Genomic DNA, 13,771 nt, shown 5'->3' on the forward strand with positions numbered 1-13,771 from the left:
TGCAATCACACACAATCTTGCTTTGTGCTTACATGGCACCTTACTAAATGCCTTTGAAAATCTACGCACCTTACATCAACTAGTACCCCTTTCTCCACAAGAGACTGATTAGCAAATGTGACGCTGTAATTTGCTAAGAGGTGACAAACTTCCACGACCAAATTCCACTGTAACTGCAAGCATGAGAAATTATAGGAGGTTGACACAATAATATGACAAATACACAACAGTAGCAATATTTTAATATATTAGAGACTTATAACAGTACAAATTAATAATTTATTAGTCTGCCAAAGACTCATTGTTAACAGAACGGTCATCCCATCAAATCCACTTTATGTCTGCGTGCTCAATATTGTCACACAGATGTTCAACAAATAATTTAATTATATAAAGACAGAGACAAATATTGAATTAAGACTTTGCAATGGATTCATTTTTCAATGTAAACTTAATGGAGTTCAGAAATTTGCATTTCAAAAACTCAATTAGATTTAAAACCACAGTGATATGCAAATCAGAAAGCTGCTGGGATGCTAGTGAACTGTCTATATAAATTAAATTAGAAACTGCTGCATTGTGGAGTAGCCACAAAAGCCTTTAAAATGAATTGCTATTATAGTGTACGTATATTGCATCAAAGGCACATTATTGTTTCACTTACAGGTCTAACATCATGCTTTACTGGAAAATAGCTTTGTCAATTTCCTGAAAGATCAAGACTAATCACTGTACTGCAAGCATGCAGATCAGTACCTTAGATCAATAAATAGGATTCATTATGTATTTGCAATCTAAAGCAATCCATCATTATTAGCCTTTTATTAATGATGCTTAACTTAGTTTGCAAGTACTATACTTATGGAGGTCCTTCTGTGTAGCAGCCAGCTATTGTTTGTGCAACAATTTCTAATGTCTTAGTTTTTTTTTTAAACTCACTGCCTGAGAGCAGCAATCAGTCTAACTCTTTTACATGAGAGTAACAGCATAAAAGAAACATTTTTAATCATTTAGTGATCTTCCTGCACAAGTATCAACTGCATTTTCACAAAAAACAACACGCTGTTAAAGTCCATTAGGATAATACAATGAGCAAAGCAAAATGTTCTGACCAAATGGTGGAAACCGTCGGAATGCTTCCCACATATCTGAAAATATATTGTATTTCAAGAATACACGATGTTCAAGGCTGGTTGATAGTGTAATATCTCTGCTTATGATATAGATTCCATCATTGTGCAAAGTAGTAGTTAAATTTAGTCCAGATTTTGATGTGTTCTCCTTAAGGTAGAGCCATTCCCTACTGCTCACGTTGTACGACTGCACAGTGAGCATGTCTTCAGTACGAGTTCCCTTTTTACTTCCACTTCTGTCATGAATGCAGCCACCCACAAGGTAAATAGTATCTTCCACAGAAACCATTTGTTGTTTACGAATATGAACCTCACAGGATTCTATGACAGTCCAGACATCCGATGTAGGACAGTATCGCAATACGTTCATATTTCTCTCTGGAATTGAAAGTAATTTTAAGTGAATTGAGCAACAAAATAACTTTAAACAAGCATTACAGTACTATAACAGTCCCAATTCAGTTTTGGCTTCTGAAGGTAAGACTCAAACTTCTCATTTATTACAGATTTTAGGAGAAGACAAAACTTGGGTCCAGTGACAGCCAATTGACAGCAAGTACACAAGGCTACGTCTTGCAGAAACTCTTAAACAAAAGAGATGGAGAGGGTCAGCAACTTTAAATTCCTCTGTGTTTTTGTTCTGGAGAACCTGTCTTGGGCCCAGCATGCAAGTGCAATTATGAAGAAAGCATGGCAGCCTCTACTTCCTTAGGATTAGGAGTTTGTGGAGATTCGGCATGACGTAAAACTTCGTCAAACTTCTATAGATGTGTGCTGGAGAGTATATTGACTGGCTGCATCACAGCCTGCTATGGAAACCTTTGAACAGAAAATCCTACAGAAAGTAATGGATATGGCCCATCACAGGTAAAGCCCTCTGCAACATTGAGTACATCTACACCAAGCATTGTCGCTAGAAAGCATCATCCATCATCAGGGACCCCCAACAACCAGGACATGCTCTCTTCTCAAGGCTGCCATCAGGAAGGTACAGGAGCCTCAGGACTCACACCACCAGGTTCAGGAACAGTTACTACTCCTCAACCATCAGGGTTTTGGACCAAAGGGGATACTTCATTTGCCCATGACTGAAATGTTGCCACAACCAATGGACTCACTTTCAAGGCCTCTTCATCTCATATTCTCGATATTTACTGCTTATTTATATTATTATAAATGTGGGGATGGAACTGGACTCTCTGATGGTGGTGTCTGAAAAGAGGATGCTGTCCAAGTTGCACGCCATCTTGGACAATGTCTCCCATCCACTACATAATGGACTGGTTGGGCACAGGAGTACATTCAGCCAGAGACTCATTCCACCGAGATGCAACACAGAGCGTCATAGGAAGTCATTCCTGCCTGTGGCCATCAAACTTTACAACTCCTCCCTTGGAGGGTCAGACACCCTGAGCCAATAGGCTGGTCCTGGACTTATTTCCTGGCATAATTTACATATTACTATTTAACTATTTATGGTTTTATTACTATTTATTATTTATGGTGCAACTGTAACGAAAACCAATTTCCCCCGGGATCAATAAAGTATGACTATCACTATGATTATTATTTCTCTCTTTTTATACTTGCACAGTTTGTCTTTTGTGCTCTGGATGAAGGCCCAAATTCATGCGGTCTTTCAATGTTTCTATTATGGTTATTATTCTATTATAGAGTGATTATGCCCTCAAGAAAATGAATCTCGGGGCAATAATAGTGATATACATGTACTTTGATATTAAATTTACTTTGAACTTTCAGCTAGGCGGAAGCTTTGAAAAACTACCAAATGCAATAATCCTCTGGAATCAAAGAACAAGCACAGGTGGCCGCCACCTAGCTCAATATGTTTGTGCTGGCTGCTCGTACAGCAATCAGTTCAGCCCTGTTATAATGCTGTCTGAGTACCAACAGCTGACAGCTTTCAGGGAACTTTTTTTGCCTTTAGGAATTGAAATTCTCAGCCTTTTGTTTAGCAAACTGATTCGTAGGGACACAAATTCCTGCTACAAATCTCGTATCTCAGTAAAATGGGGAGAAAAGTTTGATACTAGTCAGCTTTTAAATCTTCTAATGGGAAGTGGCATTGGTGATGATTGCAAACTGGCCAATTATTTTTGATACAAATTATAGAAAGGAAGCAGCTTTTTAAAAGTAACTGAGTCAAAATGACATAACTGTTTTATCAATATTCTTGATTGCACAGAATACCCCATGTTCTGAAAAGTTGATGTGCAAGATATTCCATTATTGAAACTGACAATACCTTTGGTTCAATTACTGTTAAAGATTGCATAGGGTCACCTTGTTGTTAAATTTTCATATACGAACATATTATTTCTTGCCTATACATTCTTTTCTTACAAGTCTGAATATAAGCTCCAAGCTTCTACTTATAGCACGCAGCTAAGACCAGACCATGACAATGAAATGGAAGATCAAATTAATGTCACCACACTACTGTCCTGCCAGTTGCAAGAGCAACAATGGCTTTATTTGTTAGAATCTCTGATTAAGTAGAAAGATGAATCTCTCCAAAAGATATGCTAATAAAAAATGACAACTTACCCCGTGTCGTATATCCACCTATTACATAGATCATTCCTTTGCATTCACAAGCTGAGAACTCCACAAGAGTATCTGGCATTGAAGCTACAAAGCTCCACCAATCCATCTCAGGATTGTAGCATTCCACATTGCGAAGTGAGTGTCCACCTACAGCATACAACTTCCCACATACAGCCAGAAGCTTAAAATTTGATCTGAAAGAAAAATAGATAAACTGAGAACACAGCTGAACAAGAATATAGAATTTGACTATCAAATATGATGGTCAAAAATGAGGCATGCAAATGTTAGGCAACAGAATATTTTGTTGATATATCAGCACTCTCAACCATTCCCAGGTTCAGGTGAGACATGGTTAAATACAGACTAAAGTTCCTCTACTCTGCTCTCAACAAGTATCACCACAATCTTCACTTCCAATACATGTTCCACTGGATTAATGTTATTTCCCTGAGCTCACACCACCCATTGTTTTTAATCAAGTGAGATTAATGATAATAAGGCTCACTGGGGCTCAGTTGAAGATAACTTAGTGCTGTGGGCAGGCACCCAAAAGTCTGGGGTTGATCCAGCCCATTTCAGATTCCAAGAGTGTTGAGCACTGTCAAGAGGGACTAAATTTAGATCCAAATTTATTTATTTATCTATCTATTTATTTATTTATTTAAAAAAACATCAGCTCTGCACCAAATACAACCCTGTGATAAGAATTTGAAAAACCTCAAATAAAATTGGAGAGTTGTTTGGTACATACTGGACTTGGTTGGGGGGGGGGGAGGAGGGTGGGAAATGTACTCAGAATCAGAAGAAAAAATGTTTATTCTTGTATTGTAGCTCTGAGATTCACGTATATCTGGGGAACGAAGAAAATGGTGAAAGTATAGTCACATTGTAACAAAACTCACCCAATTTTTCTGAAGGCTGCACAAGTAAGATAATTTAATGGATGCTTAAAATATTATAAGTATATAGACTGTACTGCATTTTGGCTTGTTATAGGCCCACTTCCTTAACATAGTTTGGTCCAGAGAGAAGCATACAGGCTTTATTGTGCAAGGGGATCAGTGGTAGAATTGCAACACTTGTTGGTTGGTGTTCCTTGCTGGATGTGGAGTCCTTGCTCACTGAGAAAATATACTTACCAAGTATTCTACAATTACAGGCTTATGAGCAGATTGATAAGGACACACACACACCACACAATGCTGGAGGAACTCAGCGGGTCAGACAGCATCTATGGCGTCTATGGAAAGGAATAAAGAGTTGACATTTTGGCCCGAGACACTTCAGCGGTCCTATGCCACTTAACTGGGGCACAAAACTGTTGCCAAGCAAATTCTAACTAGTGTCAGACGCATGCACACTTATGGCCATTAAGCACTACATCATGCAAACAATTTTTAAAATGGCGTCAGTTGTGTGCACTTGTGTTCAAAAGCAGTGAGTTTTGTCACTGACAGTTGGTGAGGAATAAGCAGCAAACAAATCCCAAACCATTTTGCTCACTGTGGTTTCAAGCATTGTGGCGAGGAGATGCCAGAGACAGTCAGGAGTGAAAATGAAATGATTTCAAAACTACAATAGGTTAAGAACTACAATTTGAAGGTATCAACAATCATCCTGAATGTTACAACGAAAGGCAGTCCACTAGGTGTCTGCACTGAGTTTGTTCATTTACAGTCAATCAAAAGAATGCATTTACTGGATGAATTCCTCCATTGTTAACTATTAGGAACTAATACAGTTTTATAGTACTGTAGTAGTATTAAACATAGAAAATAAGTGCAGGAGTCGGCCATTGGGCCCTTCGAGCCTGCACCGCCATTCAGTATGATCATGGCTGATCATCCAACTCAGAACCCTGTACCTGCCTTCCCTCCATACCCCCTGATCCCTTTAGCCACAAGGGCCATATCTAACTCCCTCTTAAATATAGCCAATGAACTGGCCTCTCCTGTAATTCCACAGATTCACCACTCTCTGTGTGAAGAAGTTTTTCCTAATCTCGGTCCTAAAAGGCTTTCCCTTTATCCTCAATCTGTGACCCCTCGTTCTGGACTTCCCCAACATCGGGAACAATCTTCCTGCATCTAGCCTGTCCAATCCCTTTTGGATTTTATACATTTCAATAAGATCCCCCCCTCAATCTTCTAAATTGATAAGAGTTCAGATTTGTTTTGCATTTCATCTAAATACATAGTTTGTTACTCAGTTACATGGCAGTTTGTCTTTTTAATACCTATTTCCATGAAACCAGCTAACTGGGAAGCTGCTTAATTAGGCCAAAATGTACTGGTCCCGATGTTTCCAAATCAACCAGAATCCACTGTACTGTCTGCTTCTCTCTACTCTCAGTTCTGATAAAGTATCTCAAGACTGAACATTGATCATCTTTTGCCTCCACAGAGGCTGCTTGATCTGCTGAGTTCTTCGAATGGTTTATTTTATACAATAAATACACTAACACATCCTCCTTTAAAAGATTTGTGTTCTATTTTAAATTCTGGCATGAAATGATCGAAGGAAATGAAACAAAATCATACTCTCACCTGTATAATGGTGGAAGTCAAATGGCATCACCAAATAATTTCAACCAATTTACTGGATTTCAAAAACACTTTGATTTAACTTTGTTGCAAATGTTACATTTAGGAATGAACAGGCTGCAATGGCGGTAAAAGCATCTCAGCTGATAAACTCTTCTTGATGAATTTAACACGTTTTACCCAATACATACAACTTGTAAAGACATTGCTCAAGACTTCTGATAGTTATTTTCAGAGATGGGAATGTTAAACTTACTTTAAGCAAATTAATTTTGTATAATTATGGTGGAGATAGAGTGGGAGAAAGCATTTCAAATATTATCAAGTGGCAAGAATGCATTATATCATGCTAGCACCTTTTTTGATTCATTGGCGAAATCTGATTCCATTCGTTTTTACAGGGATTGTAACAATGTGCTGCCGCAATCTCCTGACTGGTCATCCTGTATCCACCTACGATAAAGAGGTAATTATTCATTACGGTTGAGCCATAACCCCTCACGTTCACCATGTCAGGGGGGAGAGCGTTAGCAAGGGGAAGCCATCTCTGGGCGACTTCATCGTATCTCAGCATCGACCACGGTTCACCTGCAGCCAGGTCCAAGGAGGTACTGAAGAAATCTCCAACCGCCACCAACACAGCCGTGCCTTTAAATCGTATCTCCTTAACCTGGTGACGCAAAGTGTTCGGCAGATGCCTAAATTCTTGTCTCCTGAGCATAGGGTGGTAATGCCACGCCATAAACCTGAGGGAAGCATTCATTAGATCATCGATTCCATAAATCTCAGAAAGTTTATACAACTCCACACAATTGTCCACCTTCAGCTCTGAGAGCAGCAGCTTTAATATGGAAGTCACTTGCAGAAAAGACGCTGTTTCCACCAAATCTTCCAAGGTGTCGTTATCAAAGTGTACTTTAGAGGTGTTGATAAATTCAATTACAAGCTCTAGTCCATGAACACTCAAACCCTGCAACTGAACCGAATCCTCTTCGGATTCCTTCATCCCAGACTCATAAAGAGCTCTGAAGTAGTCGCTTTTCTCAATTAACTTACTTTTGCTGACATTGTACGTCTTATCTTCTATGGAAATCGCAATGATTTGGTCGGAGGACATGGTGACAGGGTGGCACGCCCGGCCGTGCAATTGCTTTCCTTAAGTGGGCAGCTTCAGCCTTTATTTACATTTACTCAGACCTGCGCATTGATCTTCGCCTCGCACGAAAGGCCGGCTCCAGGCAGCGCATCAGCCTCCCCTGATTTGTCAGCATTAGTGCTTAACGACAGAAACCTGCTGTACACGTTACACGAACCACTTCACACTTCGTTCAGTTTTCAAGGAATTTCAGAAAGAGCCTCAGCATCGGCTCGCTAGTTTGTTGAGCCTGGTTTCCTTCTCATTTAAGACTCGTCATTTCTCGTTCCGTTTTCAACAACCAATCACCGACCGTAAAAGGCAACAATCTGCCCAATCTGCTTTTCAGCTACTTCACCATTTAAAGGCACTCGGACTGTTTATGAAATGTGTGCCACAAATCATTTATGTTATTGGGTATGTGCGGACATAGGTCGTGTCTATGGGAGACGGGACTATATAATTATAAATTATAAAGATAGTTTATCAAACATTGCACCTCTATTTTACAGAACATTCAATATATTTAAAGGATCAAACTGGAATGAACACACAGTAAACAACACGAAATACTGTATATAAAGAATTAATGTTTGTTGGTGCTTAAGTAGCGTTTATTGTTAACGATTTCTACTGTGCGCTTCATGAATATGAAATTTGAACTCCGAGATATAACAGCAACTCGAGTGAATTGGACTGTATGGTTCCCATTATATCAAACAGTACTGCACATAATCTGATCCTTCAGCCTGCCATGCCGTGCTTACTTTAATGCCCATTTAAACTAATGCCACCTGCTTGCTTATGGCCTGTCTCTTCCCCCTGCCCCATCAAATGGCGCCGTGTTTCATGTGCTTTTACATTCTCCAACCTCTCCATAAAACTTCAGAGTTTGACAATTCCACCGTGCGATAAGACTGTGCATATCTCTGTCTCTCATAATTTTATATACTGCTGTCAGGGCACCCCTGAACGTCCAAATACTCCATAGAAAATTTGTTCCACCTCTCTGTGGTAAACCATATATATATATATATGTTGTAACTGGGTTACCTGTCTGGACACACCCCTCTGCTGACTGCCCCTGTGGCTCCTCCCACAGACCCCTGAATAAAGGCGATTGGGCCATTGCTCCTCCTCTCAGTCCAGGGGCAGACACTCAGCATGCCGGAGGTCACATTTTACTGCGAATAAAAGCCTTTCAGCATTTACTCTTTTGGAGCTATTGATGGTGCATCACTCTCCTTATAGCAAATACTGTACTCCAATTCAGGCAAAAAAAACACAGGTGAACTTATTTTGCAGCCTCTGTAAATCATTCAAGCAAAGCAAGGACCAAAACTGCACACAATACTCCATAAGTAGTCAAGTTAAGGTTTTATACAATTGCAATATGAATTGTCAATACTTATACTCAAAAGTTCAAAGTCAATTTATTATCACCATGTCACCATATACAACCCTAAGGTCAATTTTCTTGTGGACGTTCACAGTAGATACTGTCATGGTCCGGTCCGTAAAGTCTGAATTCTGGTTCACGGTCCGGTCCGTGGACTCAGGACCCTAGGTCTTCCAGCTGGCCCTTGTTTGGTTGAGTTGATCATAGGCACCTGATTCCCATCTTTGGGCCTGGAATATAAGTAGCCTTGGGGTTGAGTGTGGGTGGCTGGTTTGTCTTGTCAGTCCCCCTTGGAGTAACCTGCTGATGGAAGACTGGTGAAACCATTTGTGATCTCTAGGCCTGGTTGGAGGACCACTGCTTCATGGAGCCTTGTTGCCACTCATCGGAGCAGTCATCGTGGTATGGACTTGGCCATTTCTGTAACCAGCCAAGGTTGCTGGCTGCCCTGAGACTCAGAGCCACTCTGGATTGAGCTCCTTTCCTGTCCTTGCCTCCATTGGGTAAGCCAGGCTGTAATTGCCATTACCCTGTGGTTGGTTCTGTCCTTTCCGGTCCCTTGCCTCCATCAGGTAAGCAGGCTGTTTGCCGTTACCCTGTGGTTGGGTCCGTCCCTCCCTGTCCTTGACTCCGTGGGGTGGAGTTCCACGTCCTGCCCAGGAGTTCCGTGTCCTGCCCAGGAGTTGCTCCAAGAACCCCAGCCTCGAAGACCTCCAAGCCAAACTCCAAGACCCCCAAGCCAAGCTCTAAGAACCTAAGCATGAAGACCCCAGCCTCCATGCCTCAAGACCAAGACCCCAGCCTGCAGCCCCAAGCCTCTAGACCCCAGTCACGTTCTGTCCTGTAGTCATGTCATGTCCTTGCCTGGTTCTGGGGCCCGAGCCCGAGGCAAGACCCAGGTTCTGGGTCCTTGTCCAGTCTCTGGTTCAGAGCCCAAACCCAGGCTCCTAGTGCGTAGTTCCTTGTCTGGGTTCCCTGTCTTGTCCATGCCCTAGCCCAAGTCTGTGTTTTTGTCCCTGCTCCTTGTCTGTATCCTGTTACGTCTCTACTCTAGTCAAGACCTGTTCCATGTACTTCAGTGTCTGTATCTTGCATTTGGGTCTGTTCCCAATGCCCCCATTGTGACAGATACAAAGAAAAACTGCACACAACAAAGGCAGACAAACGTCCAGTATGCAGAAGACAACAACTGTACAAATACAAAAAGGGAAAAAAACAAAATGATATTCATAAATAAACAAGCAATAGACATCAAGGACTTGAGTCTTGAAAGTGAGTCCATAAGTTGTGGCATCAGTTCACTGTTGGGGTGAGTGAAGTTGGGCAAAGTTATCCCCTCTGGTTCAAAAGCCTGATGACTGAGGGGTAATAACTGTTCTTGAACCTGGTGGTGTGGGTCCTGAGGCTCCTGTACCTTCTTCCTGATAGCAGCAGCAAGAAGAGAGCAGTTGGACCCAGTTAGATCCTTTGAGATAATAGTGCTGAGGAATTTAAAGTTGCTGACCTTTTGCAGAGCACACTGCCCTGTGGTGCACCTGTGCTGATGGTGATTGTGGAGAAGACATGTTGCCAATCCGAACTTCAAATGAGGAAATCAAGCATTCAATTATACTTATACTTTATTGTCGCCAAACAATTGGTACTAGAACGTACAATCGTGACAGCGATATTTGATTCTGCGCTTCACACTCAAGAAAGTATTGAGGCCCAAGTCTTGGAGCTTATTACAAACGTTTGTTATTATTTCTAAGGGAAGGATCATGTTGACTGCAGAGCTGTAGTCAATGAAGAGCATCCTGATGTATGCATCTTCACTGTCCAGATGTTCAAGGTTTGAGTGAAGAGCCAATAAAATGGCATCTGCTGTTGACCTGTTGTGAATTGAGGCAGGTCCAAGTCACTCCTCAAGCAGTGCCCCAACTAATAAAGGAAGTATCCTTACACATTCTTTAACATCCTGTTTTATTATGTTGATCCTTTCAAAGTTCAAAGTAAATCGAAGTTTGCAATATACTTCCCTGAGATTCATTTTCTTGCATGAATTTACAGGATAAAAGAAATACAATAGAATTTAATGAAAATTATACCTAAACAGACAAAGACTGACCAACAACCAATGGGCAAAAGAAGATAAACTGTGTAAATAAATAAACTGAGAAAATGAGTTGTGAAGAGTCCTTTAAAATGAGTCTGTAAGTCACAGGATGAGTTCAGAGTGGAAGTGAATGAAGGGTGTCACGGTAGTGTAGCGCTTAGCACAACTCTATTACAACTCAGGATGTTGGAGTTCAGAGTTCAATTCCAACGTCATCTGTGAGGAGTCTGTATGACATCCCCCGTGGAATGTGTGAGTTTCCTCCAGGTCTTCTGGTTTCCTCCCACAGTCTACAGATGTACCAGGTAGCAGGTTAATTGGTCATTGTAAGTTATCCCGTGTTGCAGTGAGGGCTAATTCAGGGATTGTTGGAGGTTGCCGGGTGGTGCAGCTCAAAAGGCCAGAAGGGCCTATTCCATGCTGTATCAATAACTAACTAACTAAATAAATACATACATAGATAGATAGGTAGAGATATCCACAGCAGTTCAAGAGCCTGATGGTTGTAGGATAATATTGTTTCTGAACCAGATGGTGTAGGACCTAAGGCTTCTCTACCTCCTGCCCAACGATAGTAGCCAGAAGACAGCATGGCCTGGGTGGTAGGGGTCCTTGATGATAGACGCTGCTTTCCTGTGGCAGCATTCCATGTAAATGTAGTCCGTTATGGGGAGGGCTTCACTTGCAATGGACCGGGCTGTATCTATCACTTTTTCATAATGTCATTTTGTCACACAAGTGTAAAGGAGGATGAAATAATTGTTACTCTGGATCCAAAAATAGTTAATAATTTAAGGAACACAATAATAATAAAAAGCACAATAAATGTAACTATGTCTACATCTGAGTAGAACAGTATTCCTGAGTCTCCATCCCGATACTTGCATAGCTGACAGTAGTGAAAACCCCAGAGGAAGCTACGGACACAAAGAAGGAAGCTCCAAACACTGCCAGAGATGAAGGAACTTCACTGCTTCCCTAAGCACCAGTGGCGTAACAGACAGTGTAAGCTAGCTAATATACATCGACTAATTGTCTGTCGATAAAGTGATGCTAAGGCACAGGAGCGTCTGTACCTAAAGTGACAGACAGGAAATGATAAAGTAGTGGTGGTTGGGGTGCAGAGGGACCGTGTTACTGGGTGGTGGTGTTGATCAGCTTTACTGCTTGGGGAAAGTGACTGTTTTTGAGTCTGGCAGTCCAGGAGCAGGGTGGGTGGGATCCTTCATGATGTTACTGGACCTTTTCCTGGCACCCTTCTGTATGTCCTTGATGGTAGGTAGGCTGGTGCCGGTGAGGCGCTGGGAAGTTTTGACTCTCCATTGTAGAGCCTTCCCGTCCACTGTAATGTAGCTTCCATGCCATGCAGTGATGTAGCTTGTTAGGATGCTCCCTACTGTGCTTCTATAGAATGACATGTGCATAGATCTCTTCAGCCCCCTCAGAATACTGAGGCATTGGTGAGCTTTCTGAATTGTGTATGATGTGTTCTTGGACCATGAGAGGTTGTGCAAGACATGCACTCCCAGGAGTTTGAAACTGCCTGTAGTTTCCACTGCTGTGTCACTGATGTAAAGAGGGGCGTGAGTGGTGCAGGTACTCCTTAAGAGCCATCTCCTTTGTCTTGTTCACATTGAAGCAGAGGTTTGTTGCCTGACACTGGGCCTTGTGCTCTTCCATCTCCACTCTGCAGGCCATCTCACTGTTGTTGGTGAAGGACCCCACCACTTTTGTGTCATCAGTGAACTTGACGATGTGATTACTCAGGAGTTTGGCTGTGCAGTCATGTGTGTAGACTTTCCATTCCTGGGTACCGGTGTTTCCATACCAGACCATGATGCAACCGGTCAGGATACACTGCACTGTGCATCTATAGAGGTTCGTCAAAGATTTTGGTGACATGCCAAATCTATGCAAACTTCTAATAAAGTAGAGGCATTGCCTTTGTGTTGACACTTATGTGCTGGTCCCAGGACAGATCCTCTGAAATGATAATGCCAAGGAATTTAAAGCTACTGATCCTCTCTACCTCCAAGCCCCCAGTGAGGACTGGCTTCTTCCTCCTGCAGTTGATAACCAGCTCTTTGGCTTGACTGCCATTGAGAGAGAGGTTGGTGTTTTTGTGGCACTACTCCAATCATATTTTCAATCTCCCTCTTACAGTATATGCCAATTCATTACCACCTATGATTCAGCCAACAACAGAGGTGTGCCCTCAGCAAACTTAAGTATGGCGTTGGAGTTCAATCATGCGTATATAGTGATTAGAGCAGGGAGCTATGAAAATGCACTCCACGATACCTCTGTTCATTGATGCTCCCAAGAAACATGCCATTTACAGTATATATTCCTCTTAAATTTAACCTCACAAAGTGCAACACCTCACATTTGTCTGGACTTAAAGTCCACCTGTCATTTCGCTGCTCATATTTCTGACTGATCTATACACTGTCGTTTTCTTTCACAACCTTCCTCACCATCCACAACTCTGTCAATTTTTGTGTTGTGCAAACTTAACGGATCATTCCACCTACATTCTCATCCAAAACATTTATATATGTCTTGAGGAACTGAGATCCAAGCACTGGTCTTTGTGGAACACCAGTGTCAGAGTACCAGTCAGAATAGGACCCTTCCATCACTATCCACCGCCTTCTACAGCTAAGACAATTTCAAATGTAATCTACCCAGTCTCTGTGGATTGTATGTGCCTCAATTTTTTGGATCGGCCTACCATGAGGGATGTAATTGAGTGCTTTACTAAAGTCCTTGCAGACAATGGAGACAAAACTGGCAGCATCTGTAGAGGGAAATGGCTAGTCAACATTTCCCTGCCTGTTGCTTTCACCACACCCGTACCATCATGCAGGAAGAGCCCTTTCGTTACAGTAATGA

At 41.7% G+C, this 13,771-nt stretch overlaps 1 protein-coding gene across 1 annotated transcript; it reads right to left on the minus strand.

Annotated features, from left to right (window-relative positions):
* Nucleotides 1–230: 230 nt before the first annotated feature.
* klhl42 (kelch-like family, member 42) lies at nt 231–7,641 on the minus strand. The gene is made up of 3 exons (XM_072269371.1): nt 6,604–7,641; nt 3,702–3,895; nt 231–1,511 (listed from the first exon to the last, which is right to left on the minus strand). The coding sequence occupies exons 1-3, from the start codon at nt 7,362–7,364 to the stop codon at nt 1,066–1,068; spliced, it is 1,401 nt and encodes a 466-aa protein (XP_072125472.1). The 5' UTR covers nt 7,365–7,641; the 3' UTR covers nt 231–1,065.
* Between the last annotated feature and the right edge of the window lie 6,130 nt (nt 7,642–13,771).

Source organism: Mobula birostris, chromosome 9, assembly GCF_030028105.1.
Source record: "Mobula birostris isolate sMobBir1 chromosome 9, sMobBir1.hap1, whole genome shotgun sequence".
Classification (NCBI taxonomy): domain Eukaryota; kingdom Metazoa; phylum Chordata; class Chondrichthyes; order Myliobatiformes; family Myliobatidae; genus Mobula; species Mobula birostris.

Coding starts and splice junctions, on each gene's coding strand:
- klhl42 (XM_072269371.1), bottom strand. CDS start 7,364: ATGTCCTCCGACCAAATCATTGCGATTTCCATAGAAGATAAGACGTAC. Junction 3,896..6,603: donor TCGCCAATGAATCAAAAAAG/GTGCTAGCATGA, acceptor TTTTTCTTTCAG/ATCAAATTTTAAGCTTCTGG. Junction 1,512..3,701: donor AGGTGGATATACGACACGGG/GTAAGTTGTCAT, acceptor TTTCAATTCCAG/AGAGAAATATGAACGTATTG.